This window comes from Staurois parvus, unplaced genomic scaffold (genome assembly GCF_062004578.1).
Source record: "Staurois parvus isolate SC_StPar_1 unplaced genomic scaffold, SC_StPar_1.0 ptg000052l, whole genome shotgun sequence".
In the NCBI taxonomy this organism is placed as follows: Eukaryota; Metazoa; Chordata; class Amphibia; order Anura; family Ranidae; genus Staurois; species Staurois parvus.
In genome coordinates this window covers 7,004,524-7,021,897 of record NW_028317848.1, presented here as the reverse complement: position 1 = coordinate 7,021,897, position 17,374 = coordinate 7,004,524, and the positions used below count along the sequence as shown (strand labels likewise).

General features: G+C 43.7%; 2 protein-coding genes across 2 annotated transcripts in view; one reads left to right on the top strand and one right to left on the bottom strand.

Annotated features, from left to right (window-relative positions):
* The first annotated feature begins 976 nt into the window (after positions 1-976).
* Positions 977-16,656, top strand: CCNE2 (cyclin E2). The gene is made up of 12 exons (XM_089666705.1): positions 977-1,033; positions 3,545-3,579; positions 5,523-5,607; positions 7,841-7,900; positions 8,503-8,657; positions 8,926-9,061; positions 9,355-9,501; positions 10,143-10,238; positions 10,328-10,462; positions 11,559-11,670; positions 12,522-12,679; positions 13,799-16,656. Exons 2-12 carry the CDS (start codon positions 3,566-3,568, stop codon positions 13,907-13,909), a joined length of 1,209 nt encoding a protein of 402 aa, XP_089522831.1. The 5' UTR covers positions 977-1,033; positions 3,545-3,565; the 3' UTR covers positions 13,910-16,656.
* The window catches only part of INTS8 (integrator complex subunit 8), a 70,693-nt gene continuing 69,945 nt past the window's right edge, over positions 16,627-17,374 (bottom strand). Inside the window, exon 28 of the mRNA XM_089666694.1 lies at positions 16,627-16,815. Within this exon, the coding sequence (XP_089522820.1) occupies positions 16,699-16,815 (117 nt within the window). The 3' untranslated portion in view covers positions 16,627-16,698. The remainder of the gene's footprint in view (positions 16,816-17,374) is intronic.

Genomic DNA, 17,374 nt, shown 5'->3' with positions numbered 1-17,374 from the left:
TCAGAAGTGCCAAATCGATCGACCATGATAGAATTATTTTCAGTTGCTTCTGATCGATTGTGCAAATATCTATGTGTTGGGCGAATCAATTGGAACACACATCAATAAATTGATTGGTTTTAAATGATTTTTCAGATTGATGACCGATTGATCTATGTTTTCAGTCGATCACAAAGTCCCATTGCAGATGTACCCCATCCCCCCAGGGACTATATACCCCCCTATAGATGTGCCCCAGGCACTGTACATCCCTCTATGTCCCCCTGTATATTGTACCTCAGCCATGAGGGACTGTATGCTCCTCTATAGATGTACTCCAGCCCCCCAGGCACTATGTCCCCCTGTAGATGTACCCGGCCTCCCCAGGCACTGTGCACCCCTCTATGTCCCCCTGTAGATGTACTCCAGCCTCCCCAGGCACTGTGCACCCCTCTGTGTACCCCTGTAGATGTACTGCAGCCCCCCCAGGCAATGTTCACCCCTCTATGTCCCCCTGGAGATGTACTCCAGCCTCCCCAGGCACTGTGCATCCCTCTGTGTACCCCTGTAGATGTACTGCAGCCCCCCAGGCAATGTGCACCCCTCTATGTCCCCCTGGAGATGTACTCCAGCCTCCCCAGGCACTGTGCACTGCTCTGTGTACCCCTGTAGATGTACTGCAGCCCCCAGGCACTGTGCGCCCCTCTATGTCCCCCTGGAGATTACTCCAGCCCTCCCAGGGACTGTGCACCCCTCTATGTCCCCCTGTAGATGTACTCCAGTCCCCAGGCACTGTGCACCCCTCTATGTCCCCCTATACTCAGAGCAGTGGCTCCCCTCCCCCAGCCTCTCACACCTGGGTGTCCCTATCCAGGAAAACAGTAAGGTGACAAGCCTCCCCTCCCCCAGCCTCGGCTAGCAGACACTGGGGGGCAACCTGCAGTATGGTTGTGGCTGGGGGGCGGGGCGCATGCGCAGTCCCTCCTCCCGGTATATAGAGGCTTGGCGCCAGCTGATCAGCTGAGATCTCGGTCAGTGAAGTGTTGTGTGAGAGGTGAGTACGGGGCGCCGACAGGATAGTCAATGCCATCCGATACTATTAGTAGTCCGGTCCTTATCGCGGCCTCTACACCCCGGGCGAGCCATCCACACCCAGACTGCACGGGGACTGCGGGCGGGTCGTATTTGAGTGGGGCCGGGGATCCCGCGTATTGTATCCGGTCACCGATCGTGGCCTGGACGGGGGATGGTATTAATTATACTGATCCCGATCACATTGGCTGCATGCTGATTAATCAGTTGGGGGGGGGGGCTGTGCACACGGTGCTGGCACTGAGCCGGTTAATTGTAGGGGGGGGGGTGTCCAGACCGATTTGGGTGTACAATGCAGGGGGCTGATCCGGGTGGGTGTAAAGTGATATTGGGGGGATTGATCCTGGCTGCAGATTTCTTATTGATTATCATTGATTGGGGGAGGATTGTCCAGCAGCGAGGAGGTTAACAGGCATTCAGCTAGCAGCTGCCCCCCAGGATGGCGGTATGGGGGAGGGGGCAGATGGTGGGAAATGTGGGAGCAAGCTGTGCAGCATTCGAAGGGTTAAGTTAAAACAGCAGCCCCCCCCATGGCAATATTGGGGGTTGATCCTGGCTGCAGACTTCTTATTCATTGGGGGAGGGGAGGTGACCTGTTCTCTCCAGCATTGAGGGGGTTAATGCGGGCCTTCGGTGTACATTGCCATTGAATGCGGCTTGTATTGGCGGCAATGCAGGGGTTAATGGCTCACCCCCTCCCCCGGCGTGGAATGAGGGGTACGGGGGGCTGGTATTGGGGTGAATGCCTCCCTCCAGTTGCAGGGGTGCAGTTTTGGGGTGCTGTCTATGGATTGAGATGGATGGTATGTTGTGGGGGGTGCAGTTTTGGGGTGATGTCGGGATCAATGGTATGTTGGCGGGGGTGCTGTTATGGGGTGATGTCTATGGATTGGGAGTCGGGATGGATGGTATGTTGGGGTTTGTATTTTAGGGGGGAGAGTGGTCGGGTTCCCTGTAGACAGGAGGGGGGTAGGATGTGGCGGGCAATATCGGTGAGGCGGATTCCGGGTGACTCCTCTCCGGGCGGGTTGCCCGCCCCCTCAGTCCGGCGTTGGAGGGAAGGCGGAGGGCGCCGATAAATTGGCGCGGAAGAAGCCCGCTCAGCCCGGGGCCCCTGTGTGTCCTCCCCGGGGGGGTGAGGGGAGATCCGGGCCCGGGCGGTGTGGGATCTCCTCACTGAATGGCGGGAGTGTGCGGCCCCGGGGGGACAGACTCCCCTCCCCCATCCCGGACCCCAAAATCAGTCTGCCCCCCCCCCCCATTCTGAACACCCCCTCAGATTTTTCTTTCTTTATCATAAACGTCCTGTTGTGACCAATCATCAGACATACTGCACACATGACTTGTATAGGTGGGCTGTATATACTGTACAGGATGGGGCTCATTCACATGAGGGGCCGGGACCCCCCACTCCTGAGCAGCATTCCACACTCTGGTCACTTCTCAGGGGTGGACTATCGCCACCTCACAACCTGATTTAACCCATTAAGTTGTGCGTTTTGCGTCAATTGCAGGGCAGCCCATAGAACGGCATTAGTTGTGTGCAGCGCCATGTTTGTTGGGAAGCACCACAAGTGTACCGCCATGAGCCGGGTTCACACCAGTGCGCTGCATTTTGGGCCCACTGAGATTGTTTTACACACATTTTTAGGTGCGTTCGTATGGAATGGTGTGCATTTTCAGAGACCGCATGAAAGATTTTGATGTTTTTATGAAAATGTGTTCTAATAGAAGCCATCGAATGCACCTAAATGATCCAAAACACAGCACACCAGTGTACTCCTGGCCTTAGAATTCGGGGGGGGGGGGGTATAACTGCAGCGGCTCCTGCTCAACCACCTGATTTTACTGCCGCATGTGGGCCCCAGAGTACAATGGTCTGCTCTGCACCTCACCTTCTATGGCCTCGTTCACATGGCGGTTTAATCATGCCCCATGCAGGGCCAGGTTTACTGCCATGGGTCCTCACACCTGTTTTGTACATCCACATGCAGGGAGCCCATTCCTGTCAGTTGGGATACAGCAGCTGCTTCCAGCGGGGGTGCATGGACTTCACATTGGGAGCAGCTTCTGTGTCCCGACTGCCTGCACAGGGATCCATGGAACATCTGGGAATCGTCTTACTGGTAAACACAGCCCATCATGGATGAGGACGAGTCCTATACACAGAATGAGCCCCACCTTCATCATGAGGGCCAGGGTCAGTCTGCACCACCATCACCATGACTTCTGTAGGGGGAGGTCAGCAACACATGCACAGGGCAGCTGCAAATGAATGGCACCTCTGTGTGTTTACTAGTCCAGCGCACTTCTCTGTGGGTCAGGATCATGCAACTCTATGCACCTTCCCCAGCAGTATACTGTCCACCATGTGCAGGAACCCCTATGTGTATACATGTCTGTGTAACATCACAATATATAGAATTGTGTACAACATCATCAGAAGTAACACTTGTTTTGTTGTGTTTTGCAGGCTGTTCCTCATTTCTGAATAATGTCAAGAAGAAGGTAATTTGTTTTATGTTTTCTCCACTGCATCATATCTCATTTTGTATCACATTCGGCCATCGTATCACATTGTTTTGTATATCGCATTCGGCCATCGTATCACATTGTTTTGTATATCGCATTCGGCCATCGTATCACATTGTTTTGTATATCACATTCGGCCATCGTATCACATTGTTTTGTATATCGCATTCGGCCATCGTATCACATTGTTTTGTATATCGCATTCGGCCATCGTATCACATTGTTTTGTATATTGCATTCGGCCATCGTATCACATTGTTTTGTATATCGCATTCGGCCATCGTATCACATTGTTTTGTATCGCATTCGGCCATCGTATCACATTGTTTTGTATCACATTCGGCCATCGTATCACATTGTTTTGTATCACATTCGGCCATCGTATCACATTGTTTTGTATCACATTGTTTTGTATCACATTTGACCATCGTTTCGCATTGTTTTGTATCGCATTCGGCCAGGAAATGGTTTTCTAAACATTGTTCAGGTCTGAAGTGAACCTGTCCTGTTCTCTGGTACAGCCAGGTCAGTGATCATGCCCAGACACTAGTTTTGGGGGTTGATCTTTGGTACTAGATAGTGTGCTACAGGGAACCCAGAAGGCTGGCTAATACACGGTACAGCAGACCCCTAAGGCCTCGTTCACATGGGCATACTGTAGTGTACGCCTGTGCCAGGACTGTTTGTCCACACAGATGTCACATTGGAAGCAGGGGCTGTGTCTGTGCAGCTACTGTGTCCCAATTGACCTGAAAGAGACTGGCTGCATGGAACCCCTGTGCAGGCAAATACGCCTACACACTATAGTAAGCCAGACTGAACCAGGCCCAGGTTTCTCAGCTCTGTCAAACAACCACTTTTCATTTTTTAGTGAAGTTGTCCTATATACTTGTGGTATGTAGCCCCTATGCTACAATACCTTCATACCCAGAGTTCTTTACCGTGCGTCTTTGCCTCGTGAAGCACCCCCAGAACATGCAGATGTATTCAATTCCTTTTTAGTGAAGCGGTCTTTTAAATATATCCCACCTTCCTGAGTGTAGCCCACACACTAAAACACTTGAGTATCTTCATTCCTGTTCCCTAGCCCTTCACCATGCAGCCCTGTACTTCGATTGCAAGAAATAGATCTCAACCAGGTCCTATGTCTAGTGAGCACTTGTGCTATGGCTTGGGGGCTGACTTGATTACAGACCATCTATAGGAAAGAATGGAGCCAGGGCATGCATATACACTTTTTATAGGACCTGGGGTCAACCTGGGCTGCACAAACCAAGGAGCAGGATGGTGGTCAGGATTTGCTTGTGAGTCGCTTTGGGGGATGGGAGGTATTTTCAAAGGACCGCTTCACTGAAAGCGATTGCCTACTTTTGCACATGTGTGTTCTCAATGTATAGCCATGCTTTAAACTACCTGACACACGACACATGTCCAAACACATGATGGGGGTGGTTTAATGTTCGTATTACACCTTTTTTATGTTGTGGAAACATGGGATAATGCACCGTGCACATCTTGTATTGCAGAGCAATTCATTTTGAATGGAACTCCATTATAGCAATGCACTACCATGTGCTAGATGACTCTCCTCTGTGCCTGGCAGCCTATTCTTGGCAAAGTTTCTAGTGTTCCAGAGCTTTAGGCTGGTCTCATATCAGATTCATACATTTGTGTGTTTTGTCAGAGCAATGTATAATGAAACATTGATGTGTTTTCACATAACAAGGACCTGGTGACTACTAAATAACTTTCTTGCACATTCAAAGATTTTATGTAACAGGCAGAACTTGTGCCTTGTTGGCCAAATATTATACAGCTAGTAAGTCACCTGGTTGATGTTTGGGTTGGTGTATCTCTTGTAGCCAAGTCTAGCATATAACTAAAGTAAATAATTAACTTTTTTGTTTTTGTTATTACAGTGGTCGTCTACAAGCAAAAAATGGAAACGCAGACACTGAAAACCAATGTCCGTCTGGAATTGCTGTAAGGAAGAGAAAAGCTGAGGTAGGTTGATAGTGGTTAACACATTGGGCCATGTATTTACTGGTAACCTGCATGACCACTTGATTCAATAGATTTACACTTGTGTGTAGTAACCAAGCAGAAGCCATCTTTCACTGGTGAGTTGTGAGGAGTTACTACTGCACATTTCTAAAATTGCCTTCTGTGACAGCATGTGTGCTATAGATACCTCCTGTTAACAGGAAACGCATCACCAAAGACTTTAAAAAGAGTTCTGCCAAACTAGTCTGTTTTAAGTGTTTCCTCCCTCTGGAGGAGATGCATTGCCTGGAGCTGGGTGAGGGAATTTTTTTTTTTTTTTTTTTTTTGCCTGGGAGCAGCTGGTAGGCTTCTCTGGTAGACCCTTGCTTGGTACGGGAAGGAGGTGGCTTTGTTTCCCTTCTCTGCCTTGTGATGGCCATGTCTGGAAGTGGCACACCCCCTTGACAGGTACTAGCATAGGCAGCGCAAGCTTCCAGCCCAGGTATCTCGGTGTGTGCCCTTTAGGGCATTCTGTGGTGGGACTTGTACTGTAGCACTCTGATCAGCCCTTGTGCACAATGGGACCAGCAAGAAGTGGTGACCTGCACAAGCAGGCTGGTGGATTATTTTAGGATTAAATATACCATGGTCACAAAACTTTAAATCGTGGCGCATTCTCTAAACATGGCACCGGGGTAAAGCATTCACACTGGAAATTTGGTCTGGTTTTCCGAGCACGTTTTCTTTTGCAGGGGAAATCCATGATGTGCAAAGTTGGGCGTTGTGATATCTGAAGAGTAGAGCAGTGCTGATGTGTTTTGGGATTGCATGGTTGCTCTTAGTGGATGTGCTTGACTTAAAGCACAGCTCCACCCATAAGGGAAAGTTCCACTTAAAGGCTTTATCTGCTCTCCGTTTTAAGGATTGGCACCTTTTGGGAAGTGTGAGTTGCGAGGGGGAGCCCAAATTTGACAGTTACCCGCTCCCTCTTCTGCTGTGATTTGCCTAGGCGATTGGAAGCGGCAGTTGTCCTCCCTCCCCATAGTCTTCTGGGATACGTGACAGGTCCCAGACTATGGGACCATTCACAAAGCGCAGCGCTACTTTTGCATCTTCAGTGTGGCTACCTGGCTGTAAAGCCACAAGCTGTCACAGCCAGGTGCCCACACTGAAGATGCCAGAGGATGGCCAGTGAAACTGGCTGCTGTGAGGACTTCACTGGAGTGAGGAACAGGCAAGTGGCTGTATTTTGAAAGTCAGCAGTTAGTTTTTGTAGCTGTTGACTTTTATTTATTTAAATTTGACTGGAGCTCCCCTTTAACCACTTGCCTACTGGACACTTGTACCCCTTTCACGCTCAGGCCAATTTTCAGCTTTCAGCGCTGTCTTACTTTGACAACTGCACGGTCATGCAACACTGTACCCATGACATTTATCTTTTTTCACACAAACACCACTTTCTTTTGGTGGGATTTGATCGCCACTGTGTGTGTTTTTTTTTTTTTTTTTTTTTTTTTTTTTTTTTTTTTTCCCTATTATAAAGTTTTGCAAACAGCTAATTTTTCTCCTTCACTGGTGTGCACCGATGGGTGGCACTGATTGCTGTTTATCGGCAGTACTCTCCTCATGCTGTTAAAGCGAGAGGAAAGTGCAGCTGATAACCGGCAACTGTATTTACCCGGTCATCTGCTGTCATTGGACTCAGCTGATCATGTGGTAAAAGGCTGCTGTGATATGCAATTTACCATATCACATGATCAGCTGTGTCTGTAGGACACCGATCACTGGGGGCACACAGGGGCTTGTTCTGGAATGACGTCCATGGATCTCGTCCCAGAACTAGTCAACCGCACTGTAGCCGGATTTCGGCTATAGCGCAGTAGGGAAGAGGTTAAGACCTCTAGATGGTCTCAATGTTGGCTGAATTACTCAAAATACAATGCCCCGCAAGCACCATGGCTCATCAAAATTAACTGAGCTGAGTGGGGAAATTGTCCAACTAATGCTTATGGATTACTGCAGCAGATGTAGTCACTGTTCAGCTGTGCAATGGCAGGTAGTGCAGTCGCCTGTTACAGTAGTGCCTCCAAATGCACAGTTGGCTTCATCCGATTGTTCTTATTCAGCCTGTGAACAGAAGATCAAGCTGTGTAACTAGCAATAGACTGCAGCATGAGCGATGAATTGCATACAGTCATACTAAGACTTCAGGCAGACTCCATTGTCAATCTAATGGCTGTATTTTTTTTTACAGGAAACAAAGTTATCACAAGACCATTTACAGGAAACAAAGAGACACAACTATGAGATCCAGGTACATTTATAAGCAGTATCTATATGATGTGGCAGTTGGGAAACTTGACAGAACTGTTAAAACGTGTAGATCTGTTAACTTCCAACAGTACTCTGCTGACTTTGACAGCTGTCAGTGGATCCCTTTGTATCATTGGATAGGACAGGCTCTGTGTGCACTGGTGAGCGGACCTGTACAACTTCTGATTGTAATCGAGTTGCCCTGAAGTCTTCTAATGACTGTTGTCCCATTAACAGAAGTGTGGGTTGAGGAAATTTTAATATATATATATATATATATATATATATATATATATATATATATATATATATATATATATATATATATATATATAATTAAAATTTTTTTTTTTTTTTTAAGGGAGGAGGGAATCCAGTAGTTTTTATAAACTGGTTTTGTACTCTGAGCATGTTTTGACTGGTATAGCATTTCTTCCATATCACAAAAAAGGCCTGTGTTGGTTGTAGCACTAAACGGCTCACTGTAGTAGACTGCGGACCCTGGGTTTTGTGGGTGTAGTTTCCTGCTAATTCTTTTATCAGTTGCGGTAGACTTTTCATTGGCAGTGATGGTGTACATTACTCTGTCTGCTTTTTCTGCAGGGCTGCTGGTCACAGATAAGGGCTGGAGCGGCTACCCCATGCGTTCTTATTGAAACACCACAAAAGGAATCTCCTGTCACTCCTGATGTCTCAAGCTTCACACGATACCGGTTCCAGAATCTCTTCATAAATCCATCTCCATTACCAGACCTCAGGTGGGAGTCTCCCCTTTAACCATTATCAATAAACCCTGCAATTATCAGGCTTGATCTCCCAATTCCCCTGTGCTGAAAGGATTGGGTGGGGTGGAACATGACTTATCTGGGCTTTGAAAGAAAGTAAATTTAATTCTCTACAGAGGGGGGTGTGATCCAATTAGAAAGTATTAATTGTCCCAACTACAAATTTTGTTTTGTTTGCCCTACCATTTTAAAATAACAATTTAAGTTCATTGGAGGTTTTTTTTTTTTTTTTTTTTTTTAGTTGGGGCAACTCAAAAGATGTGTGGCTTAAGTTGCTGAACAAAGAGAACAAATACACCCACTCAAGTCAGATGCTACAAGAGCACAGTGCACTAACTCCTGACATGCGCTCTATTTTATTGGACTGGTTAATAGAGGTAAGTGTATTTACCTTTGTGGTATTTCTGATTGCCCTCCATAAAGCTTGTTTTTATATACTGTCAGTGAGGCCTAAAGGATCACTGCTTGTTTTAGCTGTTAAAATGTGCCGTTATGTTAAAGAAACTGGCTCTGTTCACATGGATAATGACTCCAGGTTTGTGTGCGGTGTGTAGATCTGGATGGTGTATTGAAGCAAATGCGCACTTTTTTTTTTTTTTTTTTTTTTTTTTTTTTTTTTTTTGTGGTTGACCATAAATGCCCCATGATCATCTTATTTCTCTTAAATCAGGTTTCAGAAGTCTATTCGCTACATAGAGAAACCTTCTACCTTGCTCAAGATTACTTTGACAGATTTATGTTAACAGAGAAGTCTATCAACAAAGGCATGCTCCAGCTAATTGGGGTGACATGCTTGTTTATTGCTTCTAAAATAGAGGTAAGTGCAGTTCTTGGTGTGTAGAATTTGTACAAAAGGGGGGGAGAAAAGCATCTCTTGCTGCAGGTGTGGCGTCAACTGGAAATGGTTTTTAGGGCTATAGATAAAGCTCTAACCAAGAATACAATAAAGGGTGGAGTTGGTGGTGTGTGTTGTTGTTTTTTTTTTTTTTTTTTTTTATAATATAGCTGGAGTGCCGCCGGCATTCTGACACCAGGGAGGACTGACTAACTGCCAATACCGTTCCCACTGACTAATACAATGATCAGTGCTAATAAAAAGCACTAACACTGTACTAATGATACTGGGCAGAAAGGGGTTAACATCTGGGGCAATCCGAGTTAACTGCTGTTTTAAAAACAGTTTGTCTGTGTGCTTTACTGTAAGCATGCTGCTTTATATTGCTCTGCTCAGCATGCTGGTGCTGACGGGAGAAATTTTGTATGTTTACATACAGACCTCTCCGTCAGTGGTCCTCGGCAATTGAGTGCCGGTGGGGAATCTCTAGCCAGGACCTGGTGACGAGGGTAGGGTGGCATGTGTAGCAGTAGTTCTGCTATATGGTGGTCGGGAAGCGGTTAAATGCTTCATGTTGTAACTTTTGTCAAAGAAGGGTAATACGTGATCTTCTCTCTTGTCAGGAAATCTATCCTCCTAAACTTCATGAGTTTGCCTATGTTACGGATGGAGCTTGCAGTGAGGAAGATATTATTCACATTGAACTCATTATACTGAAGGTATGTTCTCTGAAGTTCAGCATTTGGCATGCATGGATTTATAATCTGTCTTCATAAATTAAGTCCTATTTGTTGTGCCCATCTTTTAGGCTCTTAAATGGGAACTTAGTCCCATGACTGGAGTTGGTTGGTTAAATCTTTATCTTCAAGTCTCAGCTGTGCAAGACTCTCCTAAGCTGCTTCTACCACAGTATCCACAGGAACAGCTCATCCAAATAGCACAGGTAAGCACAGGGAGTGCAAACCGTATTCACGTGTTAGAAATATGAAAGCTAATCTGCAGATACTGCCTTTTTGAAGGTAAAAGCTTTTTAGGGCTGTTTTCTTCCCTACTTGGTGAACCATTGAACTGCATCAAGCATGTGGCCAGACAAGTCAGCATACTTGCTATAGACATGCTTGTTCCAGGTCAGTGACAAGGCAGGTACTGGATAAGGAGCTAGTGCATTTGAACAGCAGTCGCAGTTATGTATTGTGTTTTTTCTCTATGCCAAAAAAGGCAAACTACTAAAAAATGGTTTGTGTCTCAATGGTGAGTTCCTGGCATGCATACCTGCTGTGGGGATTGCAATTTGATAAAGTATTCTGATGTGAATGCCCTAAACTAGAAAAGGGAAATTAAGATACAGCTACATTCAATGAAGACCACATGAGAACACCGCAACTAATGGAACAAGACACATAACAGAAAATCCAACTGCAAAAATGCAAATCGTACATCGCTTGCTCTAGCATTACCCAAAATCATAATTAACATAATACCAGCATACAATGACTACTACATAAAAATTCGGAGCATAAACCAGGTTAATTCCTCATATCCAGCACTCAGAACTTGTCCCTGTTGGAAGTCTTTCTATTAAGAATTTTGAAGTAGAATGGAGAAGAACACCACATTGTGGGAGACACTTTAGGTGTGCAGAAGCTGTGGAAGATTTGTGTGTAGAATTTTTATTTCCTGCAAGGCCACTGTTGTGATGCTGAACTTTGTTAACAAGACTTAACCAACATCTGACCTATCTCTTTTGGGTGGACCAGCTCTTTTTTTAATTTTCAGCTCCTCATGGCAAATTGAACTTGCATGCTATTTATTGGTTTCCTTCTGCTGATAACTGAATTAATGCAGCAGTTTTGTGAGTGACCAATATTTAACCTGTTTTAGCTCCAGTCTCTCAAAATGATTTGCCTTGGTAATTGTAGGGATGCCGTTTTTTGAATTTAACTTTTGTGTTTTTACTAGTTGTTAAATATACAAAATGTGGATGATCAAGAAAGTCAATTGTGTCCTGTAAGTAAAGGATTTGTATTTTGTCATTGCAGCTTCTAGATCTCTGCATTCTCCATATTACCTCTCTGGATTTCCAGTATAGAATTCTGGCAGCTGCAGCTTTATACCACTTTACTTCAATGGAAGTAGTCGCAAAGGCAACAGGTAAGGGTTTTCTGCAAGTATGACCAACCAAGTCTTCACTTTCACCTCATGTTGTGGCCAAGAATTTTTCTTTCAGGTCACAGCTTGTGTGTGTGTGTGTGTGTGTGTGTGTATGTATGGATATATATTTATTAATATTAGTGTACACAATAAACAAAATATATATTTTTTTGTTTAGTGTGTGTGTGTATGTATGTATGTATGTATGTATGTGTGTGTATATATATATATATATATGTGTGTGTGTGTACACACACACACACAAAAAAAATATATTTTATTTTTTCTCCCCTCTCCTCCTCCCCCGTTACATCTCTTGCATGATTCTCCCATCATTAATTTGGAAATTTGTTCATATTTCCAACACACCGATCACTCAAATTCTGTGGTCTAGCAAAAATCATCTGTTGCTGTGGCCCATTAATGGTGTGAAATTCAAACAAACATTTTAGAAAAGATTTTTGAAAGGGAATTTTCAGAATTCAACTTGTTTATGGCTGGCTTTGGAGGTGAATTAAGTAGAAGGGTAGATGGCCCTAGGGCAAGTACCTTTTTAGTAAGTAGGGCAGCTGCCAACTTGTGTTTTTTGTTTCCCTTTTTACAGTATCCAGTTTGCATATGCCACTGCACAAGTTTACTGACCCAACACTATGGGTAGGAGGATCGGTGTAGAATTTCTCTCCTGCCCCTTGTAGACTTGACTTGCTAAGAAAAATTACCCATAATCCCATAGAGGATGGGTCAGTTAATTTGGCAGATTAAGATCCTGAATATCAGAAATGTACACAAATTTCTTATGGTGCTGAGACTTGTGATTGGTATAATTTTAATATTGCTTTATTTTTTAACAGGGCTGAATTGGGAAAATATTTCTCAATGTGTCTGCTGGATGAGCCCCTTTGCGAGAGTGGTACAGAGCAACCCACCTGTGAAATTGAAAGCATTTAAGAAGGTTTCTGTAGAAGATCGACACAACATCCAAACTCACTTGAATTACCTTGACCTGCTGGTATGTGTACAGACACCCTCCCCTCTATTAGAGAGAGGGATATCTGAGGTTATTAGTTGGTGTGACATTGCTTTTGTTTTATGTTTGGTAAATGCTGTAGTATTATACTATAGTGGTTTTATATAGTTAAACCCTTTTTACCTTCCATTTCTCTTTCATGAGACTTGTTCACATTTTCTCTATGTATATTGTCTATTATATACAGATTTATGCTGGCCCTATCCAAGAGGAAATGTGGTTAAAACAGGCCTTTTATAAAGTGCTTCATTAACAGTCTCCCGCCTGCCATATAAGGTGCAAGGTGGTCCTCTTGTTCTGGGAGGACGTCATATGATGTCCTCCCACTCTAACCACACATGCGCGGCTCTGGGGAGCGTGGGGCGATCGGTGCGTTGTGTCTCTCAGACACAGCATATCAATGGAAAGAGCCAACTCTCGACTTGGTCATGTGATCAGCTCTGTCCAATCACAGCTGATCACATGCAAAATGCCGGTTATTGGCATTTCTCTGCTCACGAGCTGTCACGCTGACGGCTTGAGAGGGGAGCCGGTAATCGACATTACTCAGAGGGGATATGTACACTGATCATCAGTGTAGCCTCAGTGCTGCCTGTCAATACCCATCAGTGCCACTGATATTTTTTTTTTCTTTCAAAATTTGCAGTTTTTGGTTCACTATAGCAAAAAATAAAAAACTTGAGGCAATTTAAGTACCACCAAAAGAAATCTGTCCTATTAACAAATAAAAACCTCATGTAAGCCATGCTCCAGCTTTTGGGGATGCTTACTAATACTTCCATGTTCATTTTTCAGTATAAGCAATACCCTGTTGTGGGGTTTCTATTACTGAGCACAAGGCTTTTGCTCTGACAGTGAGGGCAGGGATTTCTTGTATGCTTAGTGCATTTTTCTGTTAGGCATGCCCTAGTATGGGGTAAATACAGATGTGGTCATTGTAAGATCTAGAAATCTAAGTGGTGCTGGGGCAGATGCAAGACCAAATGATGCAACCTAGTTTTTTTTTTTTAATGGGTTTGACTGTTGGGACCATATATGCATGTATAACACAAGATGAGGTTGCACACAATTGTCTGTAATGTCTCTTCTTTTCTCCTATAGGAAAATGTCATGGTGAAAGCTGAAGTAGTGGTGTTGGAAGAACCGGCTCAGCTGGCTGTTGCTGGCATTCTAACTCCCCCCAAAAGTACAGAGAAGACTCAGACTTTATAATGGAGATTGATCTACTGCGACATTTGATGGGAGTCTATGATATTTCTGTGGATATTTTGCTGTTTCATTGGAGCTGGAAGAATTGATTTGGTGTTGGAACAAGCTTTGTCAACTCAACTTCATTTACCTTGCACTGTTGCCTAAGTGCTTTTGTATGTAATTTACTAACTTATTTATTATCTGGATCTAGAATCTACACAGGCAGCTTGCAATTTTACTGAACCTTTTTGTTTTACTATAACAGTTTCTAGATCTGAAGAAGTTTTATGGCTCTATTCAACTGTTGGGGCATAAAGTATTACATTCTTACTCCTAAGGAGATTGTTATATGAAGCTCAAGCTTGTTATACATCAGAGGACCATACAATGGCTTCCGGGGTGTTACAATCTAACTGGTGGTTTCAGGCAGGGAGCAATTTTCACAGTGCAGCTATTTCATCAGACCTCCTTTCCTTCTGTTTATAGCCAAAGTCTCAACTGCTCCTCAAGATTTCCTATCAATGCATGGTTTTTAGATCTTTTACACGTGTGCTTACTGGTATTTCTTTAAAGTATGTACTTTATGTAGGAAAGGCATACCTATATCATCCCATTGGGTAGGCCTTATACTGCTGTTTTAAAGTCAAGGTGTGACTTGTTTTTAACTGTTAGACTGCCATGTCAATCTCCCCCTTTACCAGCATGCACAGGATCATGACTGCTACTACTGGAAAGAGCAGTGATCAGACATACCTGCATACTTACAACTCTCCAACATGGAGCATGAATGTTGATGAATTGTTGAACTATTGCTCTGCATGCAGCAGTAGTCCTGATCTTCTGCATGCTGCTGTAGAAGGCGATACTGGGCTACTGGTGCTAGCCTGCTTTTCAAATAAAGTGAGAACTTATTTGGTACCAGGCCTCTGTATGCTATGTTTGCAAAAAAACTCCTAATTGTACCAGGGCCAATATTGTTTTTTTTTTATTTTTTTTTTAAACCCCAACTAAGCATCAACCCCCCCCCCCCCCAATATGCAGCAGGCCTGTGCCTGCCTTACATGTGTTAACTGCAGAACCCGCTCAATCCTTTTGGAAAATGGCACTACCCCATGTCCCATGCTGGACTGTTCCTGATGTCCTCATGTCCAGAAATGGTCTATTGGTCTGATGTCAGGAAAAGTCCACTGCACAGTCTTGCTCATAGACAAAAAATTAGCAGTTAACCCATGCCCTGTGGGCACAACACCACTGCCTGGAATTAAAAAAAAAAGCACATTACCCACAGTTCAGCTTTAAACTGTATGGTAAGGATGGCATTCTGTTCTAGAGGGAATTCTTCCCACTGAATTGCTTTATTGTAGGGGTTTCCTTAGACCTGAATTATTTTAGTGGTATTCTGTGGTAAAAGATTGATCTAAACTTCTAAGTGTTTCTTTTGTACTGTTAAATATACCATTGAAAGTGTTCAAGGGGGGTGGGGAGAAAAAAAATCCACAAATTTACTTACCAATGCCTTTTTAGATGTGAAGGTAAGTATGTTGTTTTTTTGGCCTAAATACATTAATTCTAGGCAATTTATCTTTCAGTTAAAAAAAAAAAGCAATATTCCCTTTTTAAGCTTTGTTTTATTGGATAGATCAGATGTAATCTGTCAAGTTTTGAGAACATTAAGGCTTGTTCACACACTTACAATTGTTCAACTGCTATACATGAGAGAGATTTACTAAATCTGGTGCAGGTAGCCAAGCAGCTTCTATCTTCAGCTTGTTCAACTAAGCTTTGACAATAAAACCTGGAAACTAATTGGTATCAGCTGCACCAGATTTTGTGTTCAGTTTTAATAAATGACCCCCATGGCATTTTTGGGCTGTAGCTACCTATTTTTGCTTGTCACGGTTTAGTTGTAGGTAGCACAAGGCATTGTTTACATTGACTGCAGTAGGAACAGAGGCTTGCATGGGTTAATAAATGCAGCCCTCATGGGAGTAACACGTGCACTGTGATCTGTTTAAGTGGGTTACTAACTCCTCTAATGCTAAAGAAAGGTATGTCAATTTTTTTCAGATGTATTAAACAAAAAACAAAGCTCCAAAACATGCATTACACCTTCCGGAGTCTGACTATGGGGCCTTAAAGGGAAAAAAAAAAGGTTGCTTCTCCACAGTGGTTTGTGATAGGTGTAACTGTTGTCCAGCTCATACTTTACATCCCTTGATCTAGGCTCTAAAGAAATTGCTGTTTCATAGAAATGCTAGACTTACATCTTCAGGGTGTTGTCCTAAAGTATACCCCCCCCCAGGCCAAGAGCATGTAGTATCTGATCGATGAAAAATTTCCCCCCCCCCCCCCCCCCTTTATGTCTGCAATTTGGGGAAGTTATGACAAAGTATGTACAAGCTGTAATGCCATCTAGTAAGTCCTTACAGCCTATACTGAGGTGTTCTCCTGGAAAGCAGGTATTATAACTTTAAGGGCATATCCTTAAACCCCATGAAATAATTGATATGTGCCATGTTCATTTAATTCTGCATCTGGTGCCTTTCTCATGTACTGTGAAACTTTTGGTGCAGTTATAAAATGTGATGCTGCTAGACAGACTGTTTTTTCTTTTATAATTTGGGGCAGTTAATCATTTTTATATCAAGCTTTTACACCACTGCAGGAAAATAAATGTACATTTGTAAACTTATGAACTGTATATTGTCTGTCTGAAATAAGATTTTTGTACAAATGTGTATATGTATAAAATAAACTGTTGCTATTTATTTTGTTTTGGGAAAAATTATATACACAAACATAATCATAACTTAGAAATACAGTTTAGCCATTGCTTGAAGGAAGGTCTTTTTCCGCCTCTGTGCAGCCAATTGCAGCACTTCCTCAGGGTTACTGGCATTCAATTCTGGTTGCCCAATGGCTTTTATCTGGGTACAGAAGGAGAGAACAGATGTGATTACTTTGGGCTCTGGACATCAAGCATTTCATTGCTTGAACAGATTTTTGCCTAGGAACGGTGCCTGTGTTCACCAGTGTGCTCAGCATTTTGTCCCACATTAACCACTGAAGGGTAGGCAAGAGAAGAAATGTAGATATATAATTACACACACCTCAAAAAAATTGAAAGGAACACTTTTTAATCAGAGTATAGCATCAAGTCAATTAAACTCCTGGGATATTGATCTGGTCAGTTAAGTAGCAGAGGGGGTTGTTAATGAAATAACCCCAAAAGCAGCAGAAACGGATTAACAGGTACACTAGATGGGTAACAATGGATGACCTCCAAAACAGGAATGGTTTTACAGGTGGAGGCCACTGACTGACTTTTTTTTTTTTCTCCCTACTCATCTTTTCTGGTTTTCACTAGTTTTGCCTTTGGTTAGGGTTGGTGTCACTACGGTTAACATGAGGCGATACCTGGACCCTACAGCAGTTGCACATGCAGTCCAACTACAGGATGGCACATAAATATGTGCCATTGCCAGA